Source organism: Bolinopsis microptera, chromosome 2, assembly GCF_026151205.1.
Source record: "Bolinopsis microptera isolate Bmic1 chromosome 2, MBARI_Bmic_1.0, whole genome shotgun sequence".
NCBI lineage: Eukaryota > Metazoa > Ctenophora > Tentaculata > Lobata > Bolinopsidae > Bolinopsis > Bolinopsis microptera.
The window spans coordinates 11,381,230-11,404,408 of record NC_087073.1 but is presented as its reverse complement, the minus strand read 5'-3'; the positions used below and the strand labels follow the sequence as shown (position 1 = coordinate 11,404,408).

The 23,179-nt window shown below is 38.3% G+C and overlaps 2 protein-coding genes across 2 annotated transcripts in view; one reads left to right on the top strand and one right to left on the bottom strand.

Annotated features, from left to right (window-relative positions):
* Positions 1-23,179, bottom strand: part of LOC134826781 (endoplasmic reticulum aminopeptidase 1-like) — a gene marked incomplete at its 5' end in the record, with an annotated part of 34,719 nt that overhangs the window by 150 nt on the left and 11,390 nt on the right. The window contains 9 exon segments of the mRNA XM_063839278.1: positions 181-323; positions 560-683; positions 828-1,014; positions 12,677-12,782; positions 12,894-13,014; positions 13,150-13,262; positions 13,436-13,702; positions 13,815-13,984; positions 22,667-22,798. Coding sequence (XP_063695348.1) covers positions 181-323; positions 560-683; positions 828-1,014; positions 12,677-12,782; positions 12,894-13,014; positions 13,150-13,262; positions 13,436-13,702; positions 13,815-13,984; positions 22,667-22,798 — 1,363 coding nt within the window.
* On the top strand, positions 3,409-5,696 carry LOC134811809 (uncharacterized). The gene is made up of 6 exons (XM_063818894.1): positions 3,409-3,456; positions 3,771-3,926; positions 4,094-4,194; positions 4,351-4,618; positions 5,221-5,366; positions 5,478-5,696. Exons 1-6 carry the CDS (start codon positions 3,411-3,413, stop codon positions 5,640-5,642), a joined length of 882 nt encoding a protein of 293 aa, XP_063674964.1. The 5' UTR covers positions 3,409-3,410; the 3' UTR covers positions 5,643-5,696.

Sequence of the window (23,179 nt, the reverse complement as noted above, 5' to 3'; positions counted from 1 at the left end):
AAGATATTTAGATTTTGGGTTGTAATCGTTGTAAATACACTATATTACCATGCACAGAACACACTATTCATAGCCAAATATTCAATGTTCATGGAGATATTCAATAGTATGAGCATTTCAGCTTTATTAATTACTTATTAATTACAAGTTATTATAAGAATAACGAAATAAGAACGTTACCTTTTTTAACTCCTCTCTCAATGCTGCCCAAATCGTCCTTGTTATCAAAGAACTTGTTAACTTCATCTATATCTTCCTTTTTGTAAAACTGGCCGATAACAGATTCTATGAGCAGGTCGAACCCTGAGTTAGTGTGACCAAACCTGCAAGTGTGCAAACCTTATTAACATCATTATTGGGAAAATGTTTACAAGTTCAGGTCAGTTTGGGCCGTACAGAATCATTGGCAACCATAGTAACTTGGTAACTTGACTAAAAGTCACACTAAAAGTCACACTAAAAGTGGCACTATAAGAGAAATTGGCCAGGTTGTGTAGTGTTATAATACTACAGATTAAGTAGGGTACCGGTTGTGTTATAACACTCCTCAGTGACTCACTCTTCATAGAAGAAGGCCCAGTTCTCTCTGAGAAAGTCCCAGGTAGCGTAGTTGGCCGGGTAGCTTCCCATAGATATGTGCATCAGAACAATCCTGGCGTCTTGTCTTCTGATCATCTTCTCATCTGAGTCAGTTACTTTGTTAGTGTCAATGGTAAACTAATTATTTTCATTGCACAGTACTCGTTATGTGAACACTATCGTAAAATCTGAATAAAAATCTGAACAAGTACGTATGAAATATTACAGAATTATCAGGTTTAACATACCCATGGTGTATTTGAGGAGTTTCTTGACGATGTCCACATTAAAAGTGGACGCTAACGCCTTCATAAGATATCTTTGCTTGCTCTGCAGGGATTCCTTAGTGTACTCCTGGAAAATAGCTTCCCACTCCTTCTCGGTACAGTTCATAGCTACTGTCGCGTACACAAAAGCGTACAGATTAGCTTCTACCTGACAAAATATAACGGTGAGTATTTGCAATAATACAGTTTTATTACAACTTTATTTTAGGGTAGGATTATTCTAATTCCATAGAAACCCATGAATTACAACTTTTATCTGTACTGAGCATTCATCGAAATTCATCATTTGCCAGAGCCCACCCCCCCCCCCCCTCCTTCTTAACCCCCTTTTCACAGCGCCAGTGGTACTGCTATAACAGACCGCATAACTTTTGCTTTTTACTCTGTAAGTGTAACTGAGTTAATAAAAGTCTGACCGGTTAAAATCAAGGCTCCGATTATTAATCACAAAAGATAATATTCCGTCGACTAAACCACCGTTATAGCAGAGCAGCACCTGGCGCAATTACCAAGTTGCAGTCTTAATCAGTAACAGTAGGGGTCGTTCACATATTACGTAATCAATATTTTGGCAATTTTTACCCCCCCCCCCCCCCTCCGTAATCAACCGTAAGCATTTGAAAGCCCCCCCCCCCCCCCCCCCTCGGCTGATTAAGTAATATGTGAACGACCCCTTATTGTTCTATTGCCAAGAATTGGTAATCATCTGCAAGAGTCAAGACTTGGAAGTATTTAGGAACCAAGTCAACAAAATAAACGGTAATTTAGAGAGAATAGCCGTCACATAATTTCTGCCTCATTAGCTGATCTGCAGGTACTATTTAGCAAATATCTCTCCTAACTGCATGTGTTGTTCAGGAGAGCTGTACGTGCTTTTCCCAAACTCTTTTATGTCTGGTAGAAATGTCAACAAAAGGGAGGGGGAAAAGTCAATACACATACGTTGTATTATTACTCAGTCGCTGAGTGCCCTATAATTGTAACAATTTAGTATGACGTGCTATTATCGTTGGTTCGAAGAATACATCAATATTGGTGTTCATTTTTTAAATGAAGAATTTGATGTACTTATGTCCAGAAAAAATGGAAAATTAAGTTTCTCAGATAACCGATGTATCAAGCACAAAGAGTTTATTCATATTAACTAGATCCACCATACGGTAATACTTATCGTGCAGAGACCCCGGTAACGGTATCCTAGTAGTAGTATTATGAAATCGGTGCCTTTTATCAGGAAGATATATATTGAGATTAGGGACGTTGGGGCATTATCAGGATTTAGCAATTAAGATAAAATGTAGATTACCTTAAGAACGACAAATTTCTACCATAAATTTAGTCAAAATTGTGATTAAAATTGTTGTAAACCAAATTTTTGGAGACTAAATTTTTCGGCGACTAATTTTAAAGCAGACCACAATTTCAATAGAGCATAATATATGACATGAATATTATTGAGCTTACATTGTAATAATTAATATAATGACATCACCGTTCCTACTGCTGAACTACTTTGACTATTACATGTGTAATCCACTGCTTTTATGCTTTCACATTATCTTACTTCCTTTTCCCATCAGACAGTATCTGCATCTAGTTTAACTCATTGAAAAAAATTATGTGAAACGACACCTTCTAGAATTTAACCTTTAAAACCGCTGCTATATATGTGCGAAATCGGAAATAAATCGGTAGCTAAATAATGGAAAAATCAAAGATAATAATGAAGGTATAATGATTTTCTATGTTTTTAAACGAACATGATTGAAAGTTGGAACTATGCCGCTAGAGTGCCGCCATATTGCTGCCATAGTGCCACGAGAATGCCACCATAGTGATTACACGAGAATGCCGCCATAATGCCACGAGAGTGCCTCGACAGTGCCTCGAGAGTGCCGCGACAGTGCGATCGGGATCCGGATGTATGACCGAAAATTTATTGGGAACCAAATTTATTGACCTTAAGGTGGTAAAATCTCTCCCGAACTTATTTTTCGCTGAGGAACGTAATAATATCCACGGGAAATTTTATCATCTCATTTAATTAATCGAATTATGAAACATTAATTACAATGTGCACGTTTCCCTGATTTGAAGGATACTGTCGCGTTGTGAGCAACGCGTTTTCATTTTCCGTAAGCCCTTTTAACAGTGAAACACCACTGCCCACAGTAATTGAGGAATTAAACTAAATCTCTTGACTCTTTTCAGAGTCATAGGAGAACTTTTCCGTCATGTTTGGCCTATTTTTTGCTCAAATTGTCATGAATCATGCTATTTTTTCATGTTAGGCTTTTATATAATATCCGTTTTTCTTGTATTTCAAGCCAACGTTTCATACAATAAATTTCCGAAATTCTGTTGCCCCGGAATGCCGGGTCTCAAAGTTATAAATTTAACCTTTTTCCGAACAATTCATCCACAAAATGACAGTGCACTTCCTCCACAGAGCACGGTATTCTGGGGTTTTATTGAGTAGGAACAAATTTGTATTTTTAAATCTTCCCAAACAACAAAGTTTTGACCGTTTAACACCAGAACAATATGATGTTTGTAGCCCTCGTATTTCTAATCGGAACTGTTGGAGCAGGTAATCAAACATATCATTATAATTTATAAAAGCTTTTGATGTTTATCACTCCTAATTGTTAATATCATACAGTAGATATCCTTGCTGTACGGCTAGTTAAACAAGGAATTGAAACTGTGGGGCTCCGTACAGACCAACCTACCTGTGGCTAAAGCTCTAATACACAAAAACATTACATTCTACTTTTGATATTGTAAGACATTGTATCCTTATTAGTATAGTATTCACTGACCGAGCGAAAATGAAACGCATTCCATTCCCTGTAAGTTGAAACTCTCTTCTGTGAACAATAAAAATGATAAATAACACTTCAGGTTCAACTTCTGAAGAATGCCCGAGAATCCTAGATGCGGCCGGAATATCGAAGATGTTTGCCCCAATGGTAGCACATAGCATACATTCATTGACACTAGAGGACATCCGTTACTTTTTCAAGGAGGATGCTACGGAGGAAAATGGCGTCCCAACGGGTAATTCGTATATTTTGATAAAGATATGTATCTTTCTCTTGCCAAATAGATACGACGGTTGTGGCCAATTACCATTATAATGCATGCTATTTATAGTTAATATGAATCGGTTTCCCAATTAAAATTAGTGAAGTGAACGACATTATTTAAGATACATGATATTTCAGTAAATATTGATCTGATGAGCGACACGAGGATTCTACCCAACGCACCGTTAGCAGGGTATGATGAAGACTTCTCGACACAGAGCATGAAGACATTCGACTTGGTAAGTGTGGTGAACAGTAACGAGGGAGATACGTTGAGCGTTTTAGCTTCAGAGACTTAATGAGGCATTATTGTCCGACTACTTGAATATTAAATTTGTTCAGTGCTCAAATAAAACTCTCAGCACCTTCATACTGACCAATTAATATTTGCGCAGGTGATGAGGAACATGAATCGAACCTGGTGGGGAATTACCAATTTCAACACCCTCGATAAACTGACCCACGCTTTTCATATGGCTGAGGTCTGGGACAGCGCCGCCGAACAGTACAGATTGGTAAAACGACTACTGGACCCTGAGTCTGATATCTGTGGTTGTGTAACCAATGTTGCAGAGAACGATATCCTGAACTATCTGAATCTCATGGCCTTCAAGATCAAGTACCCTGGAATTACCTCTGGAAACAAAACCCTTACAGATCATTGTGAGTAATTCGTCGTAATCAAGGTCGTACCCACATAACAGGGTATGTAAGGACCAGTATATAGTATACTAGAAACCCGCTAGTCGAAAGCTTTGTTCGAGGAAATTTTAAAAATCAGTTATGTTTTAATTTCTCTTCATCATACAGCTCTGTTATACAGTAGACATAATGGAATTTATTTAACAATGGCGACAGCGTTGTTAGTATTCGGATTCCCAAAACGATACTTTTTACCGCATCAAAAAATACCAATCACAACTAAAGTTATGAATATAAGTCATAGCGTGAGCGTAAATGTGAGCTAGTTTTGAAATTATGACGTAGCATACAGCATAACAACGCGCGTAGTTATGATGTTCTTGCTCGCGCACGTGCATTTTAACGTTGCTACGCAACAGCGCAGTAAACCTTTTCTAAAATAACGACATTATTCTAACGGTTATTTTACCTCACTTCCGACGTTAATTATAAAAAATCTAAAGCCTAAATCAAAATTCTAAGAATGCTATAGCCTATTCCTATCCTTTTTCTACAACCCTGCTAAAAATGGCGAGGTTTCAACTCCATTTGCGAGCTGGGTTTGGCATAAATTATAATTTCAGACCTCGAATCTAGAGAGAGACGATCAGCTGACTTTGACCTGTACGACATAGAATCACGCTACCATATGAGATATGCCTTGACATTAAGTGGCGAGGGGTTACAAGCGGACTTTGATGGAATTGACTTTGATCTCTCCGATATTGAGGTAAGCTAGATATGTATAAACATAATCGTATCTCTTGCAAGTTTTTTTTGTAATAACGACACATGTGGTTATTGAAAATGCTCTTCTTATTGACAACTCTTACAACCCCAGCTGCTGAAAGATATAGCAGAGAAGCTGGTAGACGATGAGGGAGTTGTGACAGTGCACGCGGACAGCGCAGAACACTGGGAAGTGTGGAGGAAGATGGTGAAGCATGGTATGGAGGAGTCAGGATACTACGACCTGGCTGTGTTCATGTTCTGCATGCTCAACTAGATCCGGACTATGGGGTTTTGACACTAAGAATTGTATGTTAATGATATAATAATAAGATATCAAGATATGGACACTTTTTGTTACATTTTATCGCAGGGTATAAATTATGCAATTATATAAGGGGTTAACAATAACCTTACTTTGATTTGATAAAGTAGTATTAAAACCATGGCCATTATACTTTGAGATTTTCTTTGATTGTAATTTGGGAAAAAATTCATTGAATTTGATGCAAGAATTTAACTTGTTTTTGAACTAAATGAAGAAATATAAATTAACGAACTTACTAAATTTACAATATAATATTAAAAGAGACTACAATGTATTCCGATACTGTACCAATTAGAGATGAATCTAACATATTGAAATATGAGAAAGCGATATGTAGCTCAGTCTATGTCTACATAGCTATAAGAAAGCCAACAAGCCTAACGTAATCATAGCGATAATAATTTGGGCACAACAGAAGTAATTATTCAAGCTATTAAGCCTCTTCATATCAGTCCGATGCTGATTATCTCTTGAATGAATTTAATTATAAATTAGTCTCACAATAATTATCAGCAGATGAAGAAGCCAATTCCTCTACGAGCCCACTACACCCAGTGCCACTCGAGTCGGCAACACTCTGTGACATTGTTTGACATTGTCCATTTTCAAATGTCCCGTTCGCCATCTTCGAAGCACGCACCATCCTCAGCCTATAAGCTGCATCACTACTAGCCTGCATCCCTGAAAATCCCGGTCTCATGCTATCGTGAAGGTCGTTTAGTCTAAAGGATCTGCAGGTAATAACCATGTTGCACCACAACCGGAACCGTCTCATCCTGCAGTAGTAGAATACTGGATTGAGAGCTGCGTTTACCACAACACTCTCCATCTTGGCAATGTGCCAGGAGTACCAGAACATGAAGCGAGTACCAAAGTAAACCCCTGGATACTTCACCCCGAAGAACCTACTGGTCATGTTGTGCATCATGTTCACAAAAAGGGGGAGGTTACACACCAGAAACAGACTGCTGAACATCACTATTGTTATGCTTGCTCGGTCTTTCCACATCTGAATCACCTTGGCTCTCGGACTTCTATCACCCTTGACACTCCGACTTACAGACTTTTTAGCAGAGAAATGCAACTTGAGAACTGATACCATGAGGGTTACGAAGGTTAAAATGGGAGGAAGTCCCACCATGACCAGGTTCACAGCGTGCTCGAACTTCATCTCAAAGTTGTAGTAACAGTAGGCCCCATCCCAGGAGTACTTGAACTCGCCCCGCAGAGGAGGAATCTTGTACTGGAGAACTGGGATCAGGATCAGGATCACCAGGTATCCCGCCACACTTCCCATTACTGTTCTTATCCGTATCTTATAGAAGGGCTTCACTATTGCTACTGTTCTCAGGGTGCTCAGAAGCAGGACTAAGAATATTGACATTTTCTGTAGGATGGTGAACGTTGTCTCCCAGAGAGCACAGAACAGGTAGTTGTTGAACAGTCCTGGTTTCCGCCCCCTGAACATTGCTATGGCAACCGGCAAGTGAGAGAAGGAAGTGATGATGTCAATGCTGCAAATTATTATGTAAAGCAACGTGACCCGATCTTTCTTGGTCATTGAAGTGAAGTAGAAGACTCCTAAGATGTTGCCAGGGATACCGATCAAGGTACAGAGGAGTAGGAGGAAACCTAGCGAATAGTCGAGGGGGACGAAGGGAGTTTTCATGTCAGGATATTTTATGTTGGGATAATCTTTGACGTGGGGGTTGTATACGTCGTTCATTTCGACTGGATCTGCTAGGTCAACTGTTGAGTTCATACTTCATAGTTCTGGGGCCATCAATGGTAAGGGAAGTCAGAAATACTTTGGTCTTTTTAGTCCACACTCAGTTGAGGTAATGAGTTGATCAAACGAGAGGGCAACGTGTTTCAGTAACGTCAGAAGGGTGAATAGAGCTAGTTTAATATGGGTTCTAAACCTGACCACCCACGATGTGAAACTCAAAGTGGCGTTTCAGCATTACTCTCATTGTTAGGGAAATTTAGACAAATTTGTACCAGAAAGGTTGTTGTACGGAATCGCTCAGTCAGCAATTATGTGATCATGTGCCCATTAGTATAGTTATTATGGTAATAATATGTGGGATCAGTGGTCTCCTAGGGGCTATCTTATTGGCGTAATAACATTAACCATGCGCGCTTTCGAATGTCGTTTGACTCCTTAGGCAATTCGCTGGATCATTCATATTGAGCACAGCCCAATACAATGTCTCCTACTTCATATTCAAGTATAGTTACTACTGATCGTCTACACTCTACATCATTACTCAAATTACGAAGACTCGAGGACTGAGGAGTCTACATGGCCCAACTCTCATCCTACACTTAGACTCGACATATCGTAAAACACTGATCAATTATTATACATCAGATAATCTCCTCGACAGCTTCAAGATACCTATCTAGCCTCAAACACCTATTTAATGATGTTACACGTATACATCTACTGTCTGAACAATATGAAAAATACATATATATATAATATATATAATAAATAGTTGTTGCTTAGTTGCTTGGTTTCCCAAAGAGAGTGCTCGTCTGCAGTTAAGCAGGAGCATTATAATTCTGCCCTGATGATTGGTATTGTTTTATACATATCATGAAACGGATCGTTTGCCCGCCAATTTGATTTGTTTCAATTGTTCGAATTATATATATATATATATATATATATATATATATGTTTATATATAAACAATGTCAGCCAAGCTGCATTAGACAAAACTGTCATTAATCTCTCGTCCAAAACAGTTACAAATGCTCATAAGTTTGTCTTCCACCTTGGAGAATCATTTGCAGTTACTCCTTCTAAAACGAACAGAGATAAACTAGTAGAAGATGTAAACTCCTGGGCAAACTCACTTAGAATGAGTTTCGTCCTCAGTAGAGTTGTAATCCCCACCCAAAATGTAGAAGAACATGAGAAAACCCTTGACCAGAAGGTAAAGCAAATGGAGAAAGTTCTAGGAATAAAAACCTCAAAGAAGAAGAATTTCTCTAACAGTGGTAATCATGCATTAGAACTGTTCATCAGCAATGTCAAGAAACAGATATCTAATCACCCTAGAAAACCAAAGCCAGCTCCTAGGAATGTAGACAAGGAGACTACAAAAGCAATCCAAGAGCTCAAAAGCTGGGATGATGCTGTAATTCGATTATTTGATAAAGGGACTGGGTTCTTTGTGTTAGACAAATCAGACTACATCAATAGAGTAGAAGCTGCTCTAAAAGATCAGAGCACTTTCAAACAAGTATCGGATCAACAAGAACAGATCCACACAACCATCATCACCATCAAAGAGTGGGTTCTGAAATACTCAGCAGATGCTGACTGCCCTGGCATGACCCCAAACTTTATGGAATGGGTAACACCTAGTGAAGAGGAAAATGAACCTGGAGTAAACTACATGAACCTGAAAGCTCACAAACCAGAGAAAAACTACCCTGGGAGACTTATCAGCACTGGATGTAACTCTTACAACAAGAACCTCTCAATATTCACAGCAGAAGAACTAAAGAAGGTAACCCTGCCCCACTGCCTCATGGATTCTAATGATCTACTTATGAAGATGAAAGAACTCAATGAGTCAGGAAGATTGACTGGGAAGACCATCTACCACGTTACATTTGATATTGTAAACATGTTCCCCAGCATTTCAAAGGAGATTGGACTACCAGCCTGTAGAACCTTACTAGACCAAAGAAGTACTAAACTTTTCTCCACAGACTGCGTTATGGAAGCTTTGGAGATAACCCTGGATAACAACATCACTGTTTTCAATGGCAACATGTATGTACAGACAAGTGGAACTGCGATGGGTCCAAATAATGCTTGCCAGTATGCAGACTCAGCTCTCAGCCCCTTGGACAGTAAGATCGTGGAGAGCCAAGAAATCACAACCCCTGAGTTCTATGGCAGATACCGTGACGACATATACATCACCTGGACTGAGTCACTGGAGAAGCTAGACCAGTTCCTACTTTGGCTCAATCAATACCATCCAAACCTCAAGTTTACAATGTCGACACCTTCTACAGAGGGGACTGAATTTCTAGACCTGTTTATTTACTCGAAAAATTGCAAGCTAGAAACTAGGACGTACTGCAAACCTAGTGATGCCCATAGCTATTTACTCCCACAATCCTGCCACCCTACACACATAGCAGAGAATATTCCATATGGAGTAGCACATCGAGTGTTCAAAAACTGTTCAGAGGAAGAAGAGTATTTGAAATGTAAAATTGAATTTAGTGAATATCTAGAAGATAGGAATTACAATAAAGATCTTATCCATAAATCCTTTGAGAAAGTTGAGTTACTTAAACGGGATGATCTGATTTCAAAAAACCTTACAAGCTCTAATAGTAAGAAGAGTGAAAGATGTTTTCCTTTAGTTTGTGATTTTGACCCTAACTTACCTCCAATTGGTAAAATAGTTAACAAGAATAAATTTATCCTTGGCCTAGACCCCCTTTTAAAGTCTGTGATCCAGCCTAGTAAAGTATTTGTTTCATATCGTGGTAATAAAACTATCAAAGAAACTTTAGTTCCGAGTAAACTTTCAGAAGATCGTAAGTATCATGAAGATAGTAATGTTATAACTTTAAACTCTAACACTGAAAATGTGGCTCTGCCTACTAGTATAGAAGAGGGGGGATGTTATCATTGTAACTCCAGATGTAAAGCCTGTAGAATGTATATTTGTGAATCAAAAACAGCTCAGAGCTACCACTCGGGGTACACTGTTAACATCATTGGACAACTAGACTGCAACACAGTAGGGGTGTGCTATCTAGTAAGGGATAAAGTCTGCAGACGTGCTTCAGTAGGAAGCACAGTTAACAATTTTAAGACCAGATGGCAGAACCACAAATCACATATTAGGAAAGCGGTTAGGAGTTGTGAAATTTCTTGTCATTTTAACGATAACCAGTTCCATAATCTTACCAAAGAGCCCTTAAAAACGTTTGACAATGAGTTATCTGATCAGATAGAGGTTAATATTTTTGAAAAGCTAGATTTTATAAAATGTTTAACCTTAGAAGATAGAAGTAGGGTTGCTAAAGAAAGAGAATCATTTTGGCAAAACCAGCTTATGACCCTCAGTGATTTTGGAGGACTTAATAAACGTAGTGCTCTTAATGAAATAAAAAATTGACCTTTATATGATATGCTTTAATATTAATCTTTCCACAGACACTTGCATTTTGATGTTTACTTTCACCTCTGCATCTTTTGTTTATATCTTATGATTGAATGAGACTTACTCACAAATTTCCCATCTCAGTATTGATCTATTTTTGTCATGTTTTTAATTTACTTCATAGAACAGTTATTTTAATAAACTTGCTTTCAGAATGAGACATGTAAAGATTACACAATCGATAGCTTAATGTGAAATTCGTGTTTTACTGTTTCACTGAATGTCTCAAATATATATATATATAATATATATCAAAGTCAGGGGTGTGCCCAGGGGGGGGGGGCGATGCAGGCGGTCGCCGCCCCCTTTTTGAAATGTTGACCTATAATTTTTGTTAAAAATTGCTTTTTACAGCAACAAAATATTTGTATTAAACATTTTATAAAAATTTTCACAAAAACATTAAACGACATCAAACACAAGTATTATTTTTTAAACAAAAATACTAAATTCGAACTAATATAATATAATGAAAGAAGACTGTTACACATGCCTTCTGCATACATTTTCCATGGGATGGTTGCTCCAATTCTAGGTAGCCACTCCTTCATGGTTAGGTGGGAATCGATGAGGCTCGTGCCCCATGAGGCTCGAGATCCAATGAAACGTTGTAACCGTCATCATTCATGATTAATGGTCATTACTTTACCAGCATTCAATTGAAATTGGGAAGGTTGAAAATGGATTAAACATTAAACGTAACATGACTTACATGAATGCTAATATTTCCAGAATACAGTCAGAAATGGCATCATATTAAGAAACAGTTCAAGCTCAAAAGAGTCAAGAGATTAGAGAGAGGCAGATTAATATGGGAAAGAGTAGCTAAAAGTATCTACTTTGATCTAGTATCTTCATGTACAATGTTAGATGACTGATGATGAGCCAATTGGCATCTAGGCTGATAAAGTTCAGAAATTGAACCTCAATCATAATTTATAATTATATCAGAATCATTGGACATCACGATCCAGTACCAAATAGCGTACACTCAATCATACTACCACTCTTCAGACTGGAGATATCCGAAATAACTTAAAATTCGTGCCATCTTTAATCTTAATTTGTCCAATGTAATGTTTCTAATGACCATGTTTGTTATCAACTGCTTTGAACCTTCTGTATTGATATCCTATTGGTTTAGCATATAATTCAGTTAAAAATTTTCCCGGGGCTGCACCCCGGGCCCCTGCTGCTGCTCGCGGAGCCTACCCCTTTCAATAATCCTGTGCACGCCCCTGATCAAAGTACCCCTAACTTCACATGCTACAATACACAGACACACTGATAACACACTGGTAACACATTGCACTGGTAACACACTGGTAACACACTGGTAACACACTGGTAAAACACTGGTAACACACTGGTAAAACACTGGTAACACACTGGTAACACGCTGGTAACACACTGGTAACACACTGGTAACACACTGGTAACACGCTGGTAACATACTGCTAACACACCGGTAACACACTGGTAACACACTGGTAACACACTGGTAAAACACTGGTAACACACTGGTAACACGCTGGTAACACACTGGTAACACACTGGTAACACACTGGTAACACGCTGGTAACATACTGCTAACACACTGGTAACACACTGGTAACACACTGGTAACACACTGGTAACACACTGGTAACACACTGGTAACACACTGGTAACACACTGGTAACACACTGGTAACACACTGGTAACACTCTGGTAACACACTGGTAACACACTAGTAACACACTGGTAACACACTGATAACACACTGGTAACACAAACCTGTTGTCCAGTAGAGATGTGTTCTTGATACAGCTTGTGTGCATAATCTACAGCTGGCTGGTAACCGTGTTGAGCTACTTCTGTCAGGATCTCCCCGCGGAACAACCTGAGATACAGTTAAATTAAAATAGTTTTATCAAGCCGAGGAAATTATAAACTGTTTCGTCATCGCAATAGCTCGAAGTTAAATATAAATCGCACTAATTTCCAGTCGTACCCTGTTTGAAAGTCATCGTCTTCTTTAGGCTCCAATCCTATCCTCTTAACGACAGGTTCCATTATGTGGAGGAAGAAGGAGTTGATCTCGTCACCGTACTCTTCAAGCACCGCTAGCTTACCTGGGAATCGTAGTGTTAATTTCTATACTTTTAGTCTTTAAAATATTAAAACTGTATTCAAAACAGGACGGTAAATCTTCAAATCTTACAAGAAGTCATCTAGCAAAAAAATAGCTCAGCGAGGAGAATATTTACCAATGATTCTAGAAAGTGAGGTAAGACTTCCTGTAAGAGTGTATAGAGATAACTCATTCCTCAAGTACAAGCTTGCTTCAAGCGCCAGTGTTATATCCACATCATCTACTACCCTGTAGGATTAAAATATACAGCTTATATAGTACTGAGTAAAGTTGAAGATATAAGTTAAAAAGTTTCACTGGACGCAGTGATAGTGATGTTATTCTCCACAAAAACACAAACTATCATAATTATGTTATTATATCAATTACTACACTGTGGTAAGTAAAACTTGAGTACTTACTGGCTGATGGACGTCAAATCGTCTATAATCTTCATCCTGTCCACTTCATGAAAGACTGTATGACTGTTGTGTAGTAAATCTATAATCTTGCCCCAGTTCTCCGCATCGTAGTTGACTCTGTAGAAGCCTCTTGCTAGAGAGTTTCCCAGGATCCACTTGGTGTTCTCTTTTGTCTCAAACTCTACCGAGTCTTCAGATACCCAGAGGAACTTGTTGCTTCCAGTTTCCTCGTTTGTTTGGTACCAGAACGGTATGTGCCATTTATAACTGGAATTTGATGATTATGTTACAGTTACTTACAGAGAGTAGACGGGCGGCATGTCACTCTAGACAAAATCAACAGATGTTTTGAAAATATACCCTTGATATATTAACTCACCCGAGGGGGGACTCAGTCTCCACTTCGCCGGGGAACTTGTATTTCGTCTGAGAAATCTGGACTTTGTTTTCTCCAGTTAGTTTCACATGAACTATAGGGTAACCCATCTGTAGCGTCCAACTTCCCATGAACTCGCCGATGTCTATTGCTTGATCCATGTGTTTAGCAGTCTAAAGAGAAAAAAGAGATGAGAAGGTTTAGTATGTGTTAATATTAATCGCGCATCGCTGAGAAGATTTAAAAAGGTAAACATATTAATTATAGATATTTATTGTATGATAATTTCTCATTTCAGCAATTTCGACAGTTAATCGATGTTCATTCCTGAAACCGTAATGGCATCTGTCGACGTTCTTCAAAGAAAGCATCTGAGACAGATAATCAACACCTATTGGCCTACGGTTATCAGTAACGAGAATTTATATAAGAGATGTAATGTCAGACCCCTTACTGAAAGGATCAAGAAAGCAAGATGGAAGATGCTTGGGCACGTTCTCAGAAACGGTGATGACACTCCCGCTTTCTTATCTTTTAGATTTGCATGTTTAGGATGTTTTGACTACAAAGGAAGGAGGGGCAGACCTCGTTCAAATTTATTTGATTTATTATTTAAAGACATTATGACAAAGAATATTATTGTGATTGTAAATAAAAGATTTAGTTTAAGTAATTTCAACGATTTAGTGTACAAAGCTCATGATAGACGTTTATGGAGAAGCTATGGGTGAGTCGAGACTACTCGGCCACTCGATTTTATGATTTATTTTCTATTATCTTGTGTTTGCTGTATATAGTTGATTAATAATATTAATAATAATCGAAAGATTTGTAGATACACATAGTCTCTACACCTTTACCCTCTGGTCCCTAGGGTCAGCTGATCCCGGGCCAGAGGAAAACTACCGACTGCCAAGGTTTGACGCCTAGGCAATCGAGACCTCTTATTGAGACCCTTTATAATAATAATAATATTTAATTGCCATTTAACTGGCGATGTGTCGACACATCATTTACTCAGTGCACAGATTGAAATAATATAAATTAACCATGCAGGTGCGCGCGCGCGCTTCAATATCTAAGACATCGCGCGTTACATAAATCATTCAGAAGACGTTTCCCTGAATTTTGTAGGGGATTTCAGTAGATGAATCCATAAATTTGGAACATGGGCACATCGCAGCAGTAGATGAATCCATAAATTTGGAACATGGGCACATCGCAGTATTGGCCGTATTTGAGTGCTGGGAAGGCTCAGTTCGGTTTTCTAAGATGGATATAGCCGTAAGCTAGGCCTAGGAGCCATCAAAAGTCGTATAAAATTACCCATGGAATGACCAGAAATGAACGAAAATGAACATTCTTCTCAAAGTGCTCAGAATGGTTTAAAATGGGTCGGAAAGTGTTTATATTAGTCCTAGGACCACTCAAACCAAGTTTGGGAATCACTGCATGTCTAGAACCGATGTTACCAATGTTCCAAAATGTTCCAATTTTGGCACAATAATCCTCCTGAGAATCCAGATTTTTGGAACATGGGCACATCGAAGTATTGGCTGTATTTAAGTGCTGGGAAGCCTCAATTCGGTTTTCTAAGATGGATATAGGTAAAAACTAGGCCTAAGAGCCATCAAAACTCAAATAACATTACCCAGGTTCATGGAATGAACGAAAATGAACAAAAATGAATATTGTCCTAAAAATGCTCAGAACGGTTTAAAATTGGTCGGAAAGTGTTTATATTAGTCCTAGGACCACTCAAACCAAGTTTGGGAATCACTGCATGTCTAGAACCGATGTTACCAATGTTCCAAAATGTTCCAATTTTGTCACAATAATCCTCCTGAGAATCCAGATTTTTGGAACATGGGCACATCGAAGTATTGGCTGTATTTAAGTGCTGGGAAGCCTCAATTCGGTTTTCTAAGATGGAAATAGGTAAAAACTAGGCCTAAGAGCCATCAAAACTCAAATAACATTACCCAGGTTCATGGAATGAACGAAAATGAACAAAAATGAATATTGTCCTAAAAATACTCAGAACGGTTTAAAATTGGTCGGAAAGTGTTTATATTAGTCCTAGGACCACTCAAACCAAGTTTGGGAATCACTGCATGTCTAGAACCGATGTTACCAATGTTCCAATTTTGGCACAATAATCCTCCTGAGAATCCAGATTTTTGGAACATGGGCACATCGAAGTATTGGCTGTATTTAAGTGCTGGGAAGCCTCAATTCGGTTTTCTAAGATGGATATAGGTAAAAACTAGGCCTAAGAGCCATCAAAACTCAAATAACATTACCCAGGTTCATGGAATGAACGAAAATGAACAAAAATGAATATTGTCCTAAAAATGCTCAGAATGGTTTAAAATTGGTCGGAAAGTGTTAATATTAGTCCTAGGACCACTCAAACCAAGTTTGGGAATCTCTGCATGTCTAGAACCGATGTTACCAATGTTCCAAAATGTTCCAATTTTGGCACAATAATCCTCCTGAGAATCCAGATTTTTGGAACATGGGCACATCGAAGTATTGGCTGTATTTAAGTGCTGTGAAGCCTCAATTCGGTTTTTTAAGATGGATATAGGTAAAAACTAGGCTTAAGAGCCATCAAAACTCAAATAACTTTACCCAGGTTCATGGAATGAACGAAAATGAACAAAAATGAATATTGTCCTAAAAATGCTCAGAACGGTTTAAAATTGGTCGGAAAGTGTTTATATTAGTCTTAGGACCACTCAAACCAAGTTTGGGAATCTCTGCATGTCTAGAACCGATGTTACCAATGTTCCAAAATGTTCCAATTTTGGCACAATAATTCTCCTGAGAATCCAGATTTTTGGAACATGGGCACATCGAAGTATTGGCTGTATTTAAGTGCTGGGAAGCCTCAATTCGGTTTTCTAAGATGGATATAGGTAAAAACTAGGCCTAAGAGCCATCAAAACTCAAATAACATTACCTAGGTTCATGGAATGAACGAAAATGAACAAAAATGAAAATTTTCCTTAAAGCGCTCAGAATGGTAAGAAAATGGTGGCAAAAGTCAATATTTTCGTCCAACAGAGTCTTAAAGTTGCATTCAGAATTATGTACAATTAGCACACGTACCTCCAAGAGAAGGCAGAAATTATTTTATTGGGCAACTATTTTGGTTTTAATAATCCCCCAATATATTGATATAAATTTTTGACATCATTAGCTGTATTTGTTCGTTGAGGGATGAAGGTTGCGGGTGAAAGGGTTGGTTGAGCGAGGTAGGTTGCTGGTGAAGGGGTTGGTTGCGTTAGGTAGGCTGGTGGTGAATGAGTTGGTTGAGGGATGAAGGTTGCTGGTGAAGGGGTTGGTTGAGTGAGGTGGACTGCTGGTGCTTCTTTGAACTGGTAGATAAAGAGGTAGGCTCATCAATTTAGTGAAGGGATTCATTGTCGTTGTAGTTGTTGTGGTTAACAGAGAGGGAAAATGATTTGTATAACTTAATTATCTATTTATTCTCTTCTTATTCATTAACAAGCTTGCTAAGTTAATCCTATTGCTGATGACCTGATCTGATCTTACGCCTCTACATCCGATCACACCAAATAAGATCGGATAACCTTGCTACGCTCGGATCACCTTATTCAGATCACATCTTTATTTGCTTCCACACATCTATTACACGAAGTGATGTGATACAAATGAAACTGATGTGATCTAAATATAGGGTGTACATTGTGTGACTGTCTGACTGTTTATGGAATCACTGCATGCCCAGAACTGATACGAGGGGTGCAGAATACCGAACCATCTTAACAGTACAGTAAATGAATAGTCTGTTGATTGGCCTTATGACTCTTTCGTAAACTCTTTGGAATTGCTCAGAGCGGTTTAAAATTGGTCGGAAAGTGTTTGTATTGGTCCTAAAACCACTCGAATTGGAACATTTTGGAACATTGGTAACATCGGTTCTAGACATGCAGTGATTCCCAAACTTGGTTTGAGTGGTCCTAGGCCCAATATAAACACTTTCCGACCAATTTTAAACCATTCTGAGCACTTTGAGAAGAATGTTCATTTTCGTTCATTTCTGGTCATTCCATGAACCTGGGTAATATTATTTGACTTTTGATGGCTCTTAGGCCTAGTTTTAACCTATATTCATCTTAGAAAACCGAACTGAGGCTTCCCAGCACTTAAATACAGCCAATACTTCGATGTGCCCATGTTCCAAAAATCTGGATTCTCAGGAGAATTATTGTGACAAAATTGGAACATTTTGGAACATTGGTAACATCGGTTCTAGACATGCAGTGATTCCCAAACTTGGTTTGAGTGGTCCTAGGACTAATATAAACACTTTCCGACCAATTTTAAACCGTTCTGAGTATTTTTAGGACAATATTCATTTTTGTTCATTTTCGTTCATTCCATGAACCTGGGTAATGTTATTTGAGTTTTGATGGCTCTTAGGCCTAGTTTTTACCTATTTCCATCTTAGAAAACCGAATTGAGGCTTCCCAGCACTTAAATACAGCCAATACTTCGATGTGCCCATGTTCCAAAAATCTGGATTCTCAGGAGGATTATTGTGACAAAATTGGAACATTTTGGAACATTGGTAACATCGGTTCTAGACATGCAGTGATTCCCAAACTTGGTTTGAGTGGTCCTAGGACTAATATAAACACTTTCCGACCAATTTTAAACCGTTCTGAGTATTTTTAGGACAATATTCATTTTTGTTCATTTTCGTTCATTCCATGAACCTGGGTAATGTTATTTGAGTTTTGATGGCTCTTAGGCCTAGTTTTTACCGATATCCATCTTAGAAAACCGAATTGAGGCTTCCCAGCACTTAAATACAGCCAATACTTCGACGTGCCCATGTTCCAAAAATCTGGATTCTCAGGAGGATTATTGTGCCAAAATTGGAACATTTTGGAACATTGGTAACATCGGTTCTAGACATGCAGTGATTCCCAAACTTGGTTTGAGTGGTCCTAGGACTAATATTAATACTTTCCGACCAATTTTAAACCGTTCTGAGCATTTTTAGGACAATATTCATTTTTGTTCATTTTCGTTCATTCCATGAACCTGGGTAATGTTATTTGAGTTTTGATGGTTCTTAGGCCTAGTTTTTACCTATTTCCATCTTAGAAAACCGAATTGAGGCTTCCCAGCACTTAAATACAGCCAATACTTCGATGTGCCCATGTTCCAAAAATCTGGATTCTCAGGAGGATTATTGTGACAAAATTGGAACATTTTGGAACATTGGTAACATCGGTTCTAGACATGCAGTGATTCCCAAACTTGGTTTGAGTGGTCCTAGGACTAATATAAACACTTTCCGACCAATTTTAAACCGTTCTGAGCATTTTTAGGACAATATTCATTTTTGTTCATTTTCGTTCATTCCATGAACCTGGGTAATGTTATTTGAGTTTTGATGGCTCTTAGGCCTAGTTTTTACCTATATCCATCTTAGAAAACCGAATTGAGGCTTCCCAGCACTTAAATACAGCCAATACTTCGATGTGCCCATGTTCCAAAAATCTGGATTCTCAGGAGGATTATTGTGCCAAAATTGGAACATTTTGGAACATTGGTAACATCGGTTCTAGACATGCAGTGATTCCCAAACTTGGTTTGAGTGGTCCTAGGACTAATATAAACACTTTCCGACCAATTTTAAACCGTTCTGAGCATTTTTAGGACAATATTCATTTTTGTTCATTTTCGTTCATTCCATGAACCTGGGTAATGTTATTTGAGTTTTGATGGCTCTTAGGCCTAGTTTTTACCTATATCCATCTTAGAAAACCGAATTGAGGCTTCCCAGCACTTAAATACAGCCAATACTTCGATGTGCCCATGTTCCAAAAATCTGGATTCTCAGGAGGATTATTGTGACAAAATTGGAACATTTTGGAACATTGGTAACATCGGTTCTAGACATGCAGTGATTCCCAAACTTGGTTTGAGTGGTCCTAGGACTAATATAAACACTTTCCGACCAATTTTAAACCGTTCTGAGCATTTTTAGGACAATATTCATTTTTGTTCATTTTCGTTCATTCCATGAACCTGGGTAATGTTATTTGAGTTTTGATGGCTCTTAGGCCTAGTTTTTACCTATATCCATCTTAGAAAACCGAATTGAGGCTTCCCAGCACTTAAATACAGCCAATACTTCGATGTGCCCATGTTCCAAAAATCTGGATTCTCAGGAGGATTATTGTGACAAAATTGGAACATTTTGGAACATTGGTAACATCGGTTCTAGACATGCAGTGATTCCCAAACTTGGTTTGAGTGGTCCTAGGACTAATATAAACACTTTCCGACCAATTTTAAACCGTTCTGAGTATTTTTAGGACAATATTCATTTTTGTTCATTTTCGTTCATTCCATGAACCTGGGTAATGTTATTTGAGTTTTGATGGCTCTTAGGCCTAGTTTTTACCTATATCCATCTTAGAAAACCGAATTGAGGCTTCCCAGCACTTAAATTCAGCCAATACTTCGATGTGCCCATGTTCCAAAAATCTGGATTCTCAGGAGGATTATTGTGCCAAAATTGGAACATTTTGGAACATTGGTAACATCGGTTCTAGACATGCAGTGATTCCCAAATTTGGTTTGAGTGGTCCTAGGACTAATATAAACACTTTCCGACCAATTTTAAACCGTTCTGAGCATTTTTAGGACAATATTCATTTTTGTTCATTTTCGTTCATTCCATGAACCTGGGTAATGTTATTTGAGTTTTGATGGCTCTTAGGCCTAGTTTTTACCTATATCCATCTTAGAAAACCGAATTGAGGCTTCCCAGCACTTAAATACAGCCAATACTTCGATGTGCCCATGTTCCAAAAATCTGGATTCTCAGGAGGATTATTGTGACAAAATTGGAACATTTTGGAACATTGGTAACATCGGTTCTAGACATGCAGGGATTCCCAAACTTGGTTTGAGTGGTCCTAGGACTAATATAAACACTTTCCGACCAATTTTAAACCGTTCTGAGCATTTTTAGGACAATATTCATTTTTGTTCATTTTCGTTCATTCCATGAACCTGGGTAATGTTATGCTACTTTCGATGGCCCCTAGACCTAGCTTGCAAATATATCCATCATTTACAATTGTTTTTGGCACTATTTAGAGCTCATTAGGGCAAATAAATGCATGGCACACTTTTGGCACAATTTTGGCACATGTTCCAAAAATGTTCCAAAAATGTTCCAAAAATCTGGATTCATCAACTCGGGGATTTTGTAGGGGATTTTGCGCGCCGCACGTATGTTACAATATTTATCATTGTAGAATCTACGACGGTAGCCGTCAGAAGTCTCACCGAACTGCTCGTATTTATAGACAATAAGATATGAATAACTTATTAACACATCCAATCCCATTCAGGCCGTCCATCCCAAATTGTTGCGCATTGTTCCTGGGCGTGGCCTGAGTGGGTCAAGACGTCGAAACTTGGTTTTTCTGATGATTTGGGCCAGGTACTAACTATTAAACCACCTAAACATGTTCCAAATACCCCGGAACATAAATCCCCTACAGGGGTAAATATTCTCAGTTTTGATTTGACCTGGATTTCAGCTATTTCGGGATGGGCGTGGCCCCTGGGAGTGGCCTGAGTGGGTTGAGAGTTCGAAACTTGATTTTTCTGATGGTTTGGGACAGGTACTAACTATCTAAACATGTTCCAAATACCCCGGAACATAAATCCCCTACAAGGGTCAAATCCCCGATAAATCTCCTACAAAAATCAAGGAAACGTGCTCTCCATTTAACTATACTGTATAGCGACTTAGTAATTTCCACATCTCGCACACATTTATTGAAATAAGCCTAGTTTTTACTTAATATGCTTAATATTACACATATTAACGGATGGAAATCTCCCTCGAACAATGTTGATCACGTTCGGCATATAATTTGAGTCTATGATTATAATTTATAGCGGCATGAATAATGCTTTCTACACTGGACAATTGATAAATGATGGATAATTGATTTGTGGAAAATGATTTCTGAACTAGTGCTGAATAATGAACAATGTAATAGATACAGCTATGGTGCACTGCCTCAGTTATTATTAACAAGTTATTGTTAGCAAGTAATCTTTATTGGATGTTAAATTTGGAAGCGGTGTTACATATAATCCATTATCCGGGGGCAGATTTTTGAAAACAATGCTTATCTAAAATATAATTATAACTCGTGCAAGTCCGAAATGGGCCGTGTGCTGCTTCTAGGAAGTACATATGACAGTGCATATCAGCACACTGTTGGCTTTCTTAGAGACCTGATGAGTACCAAGCGGAAATCATGATTGCCTGGTAAGCAAGTTCACAGTTCACACTCATTCCGAATGGCGGTAGACTATTACAGCTACACTGCAGCTTACACTGTAGTGGGAATCGCGTCACTGATATCCTCCGAGCATAATTACCAGGATAAATCCTGTACCAATCACAGCTTGGTGACCTGGCCTGCCTGCCTCAGACGGGGTTTGAACTCTGAATATCTCAAAAATCAAATTTCATTTCAGTTTCATATAAAATATAAGGAGCCCCCCACTTTCATGTAGGATTTGATGTGGATTGTGGATGTGGAATGTGGAGTGTCTCCCTCACTTTGATGTGGCACAAATAGAAATGACCTAAACCAGTTGAACATTCACCAAAATAAGTGAAACTTATCAAGATATTTTTCAGCAAATTTATCTGCTGTTCAGGCGGAGAGGGGGGGGGGGCATCTTATCTTGATTAACACTGAATTTATAAAATTGACAAGTACACAAACGATAAACAATTTAATAGTTTACTCATTAACTCATTATCTAATTACCTCGTTAATAGCGGTGTAGAGTTGACCTTGCTCCGCGTTGGAATACTCGTATGTAGTGAGGTAACTGTTGATACCCTCGTAGAACAACTTATCTCCCAAAACTTCGTTCAACATACGTATTATACATGCCCCCTGGAATTAGACAGGTTTACACTTTCATTACATATCAATTTCATAGTTTAGTTAATTGGATTGGCATCACAATATCATCTATGTAGCAATACTACTACTGTACTACTATTGTAGTCTCACAGCCTCTAGGGGAACCGGTCACTGTGGCGGAAGTCACTGCGGCGGTGTACAGTCCGGCGGAGGACTACTACTAACTGTACCTAAGACAGAACTTACACATTCAACTTGTTTCTAAGTTTTGTTCGCATTATAAGTTTAATTTTTTCTTTTCTTTTGTATAATTTGTATAATTCTTGTTAGTTTAGTTGTTCATTTTTTTATTCAGGGCTTTGCAGACAATGTAAATCGAGAATATTGAGTTGTTGAAAATCAAAAAGGTAA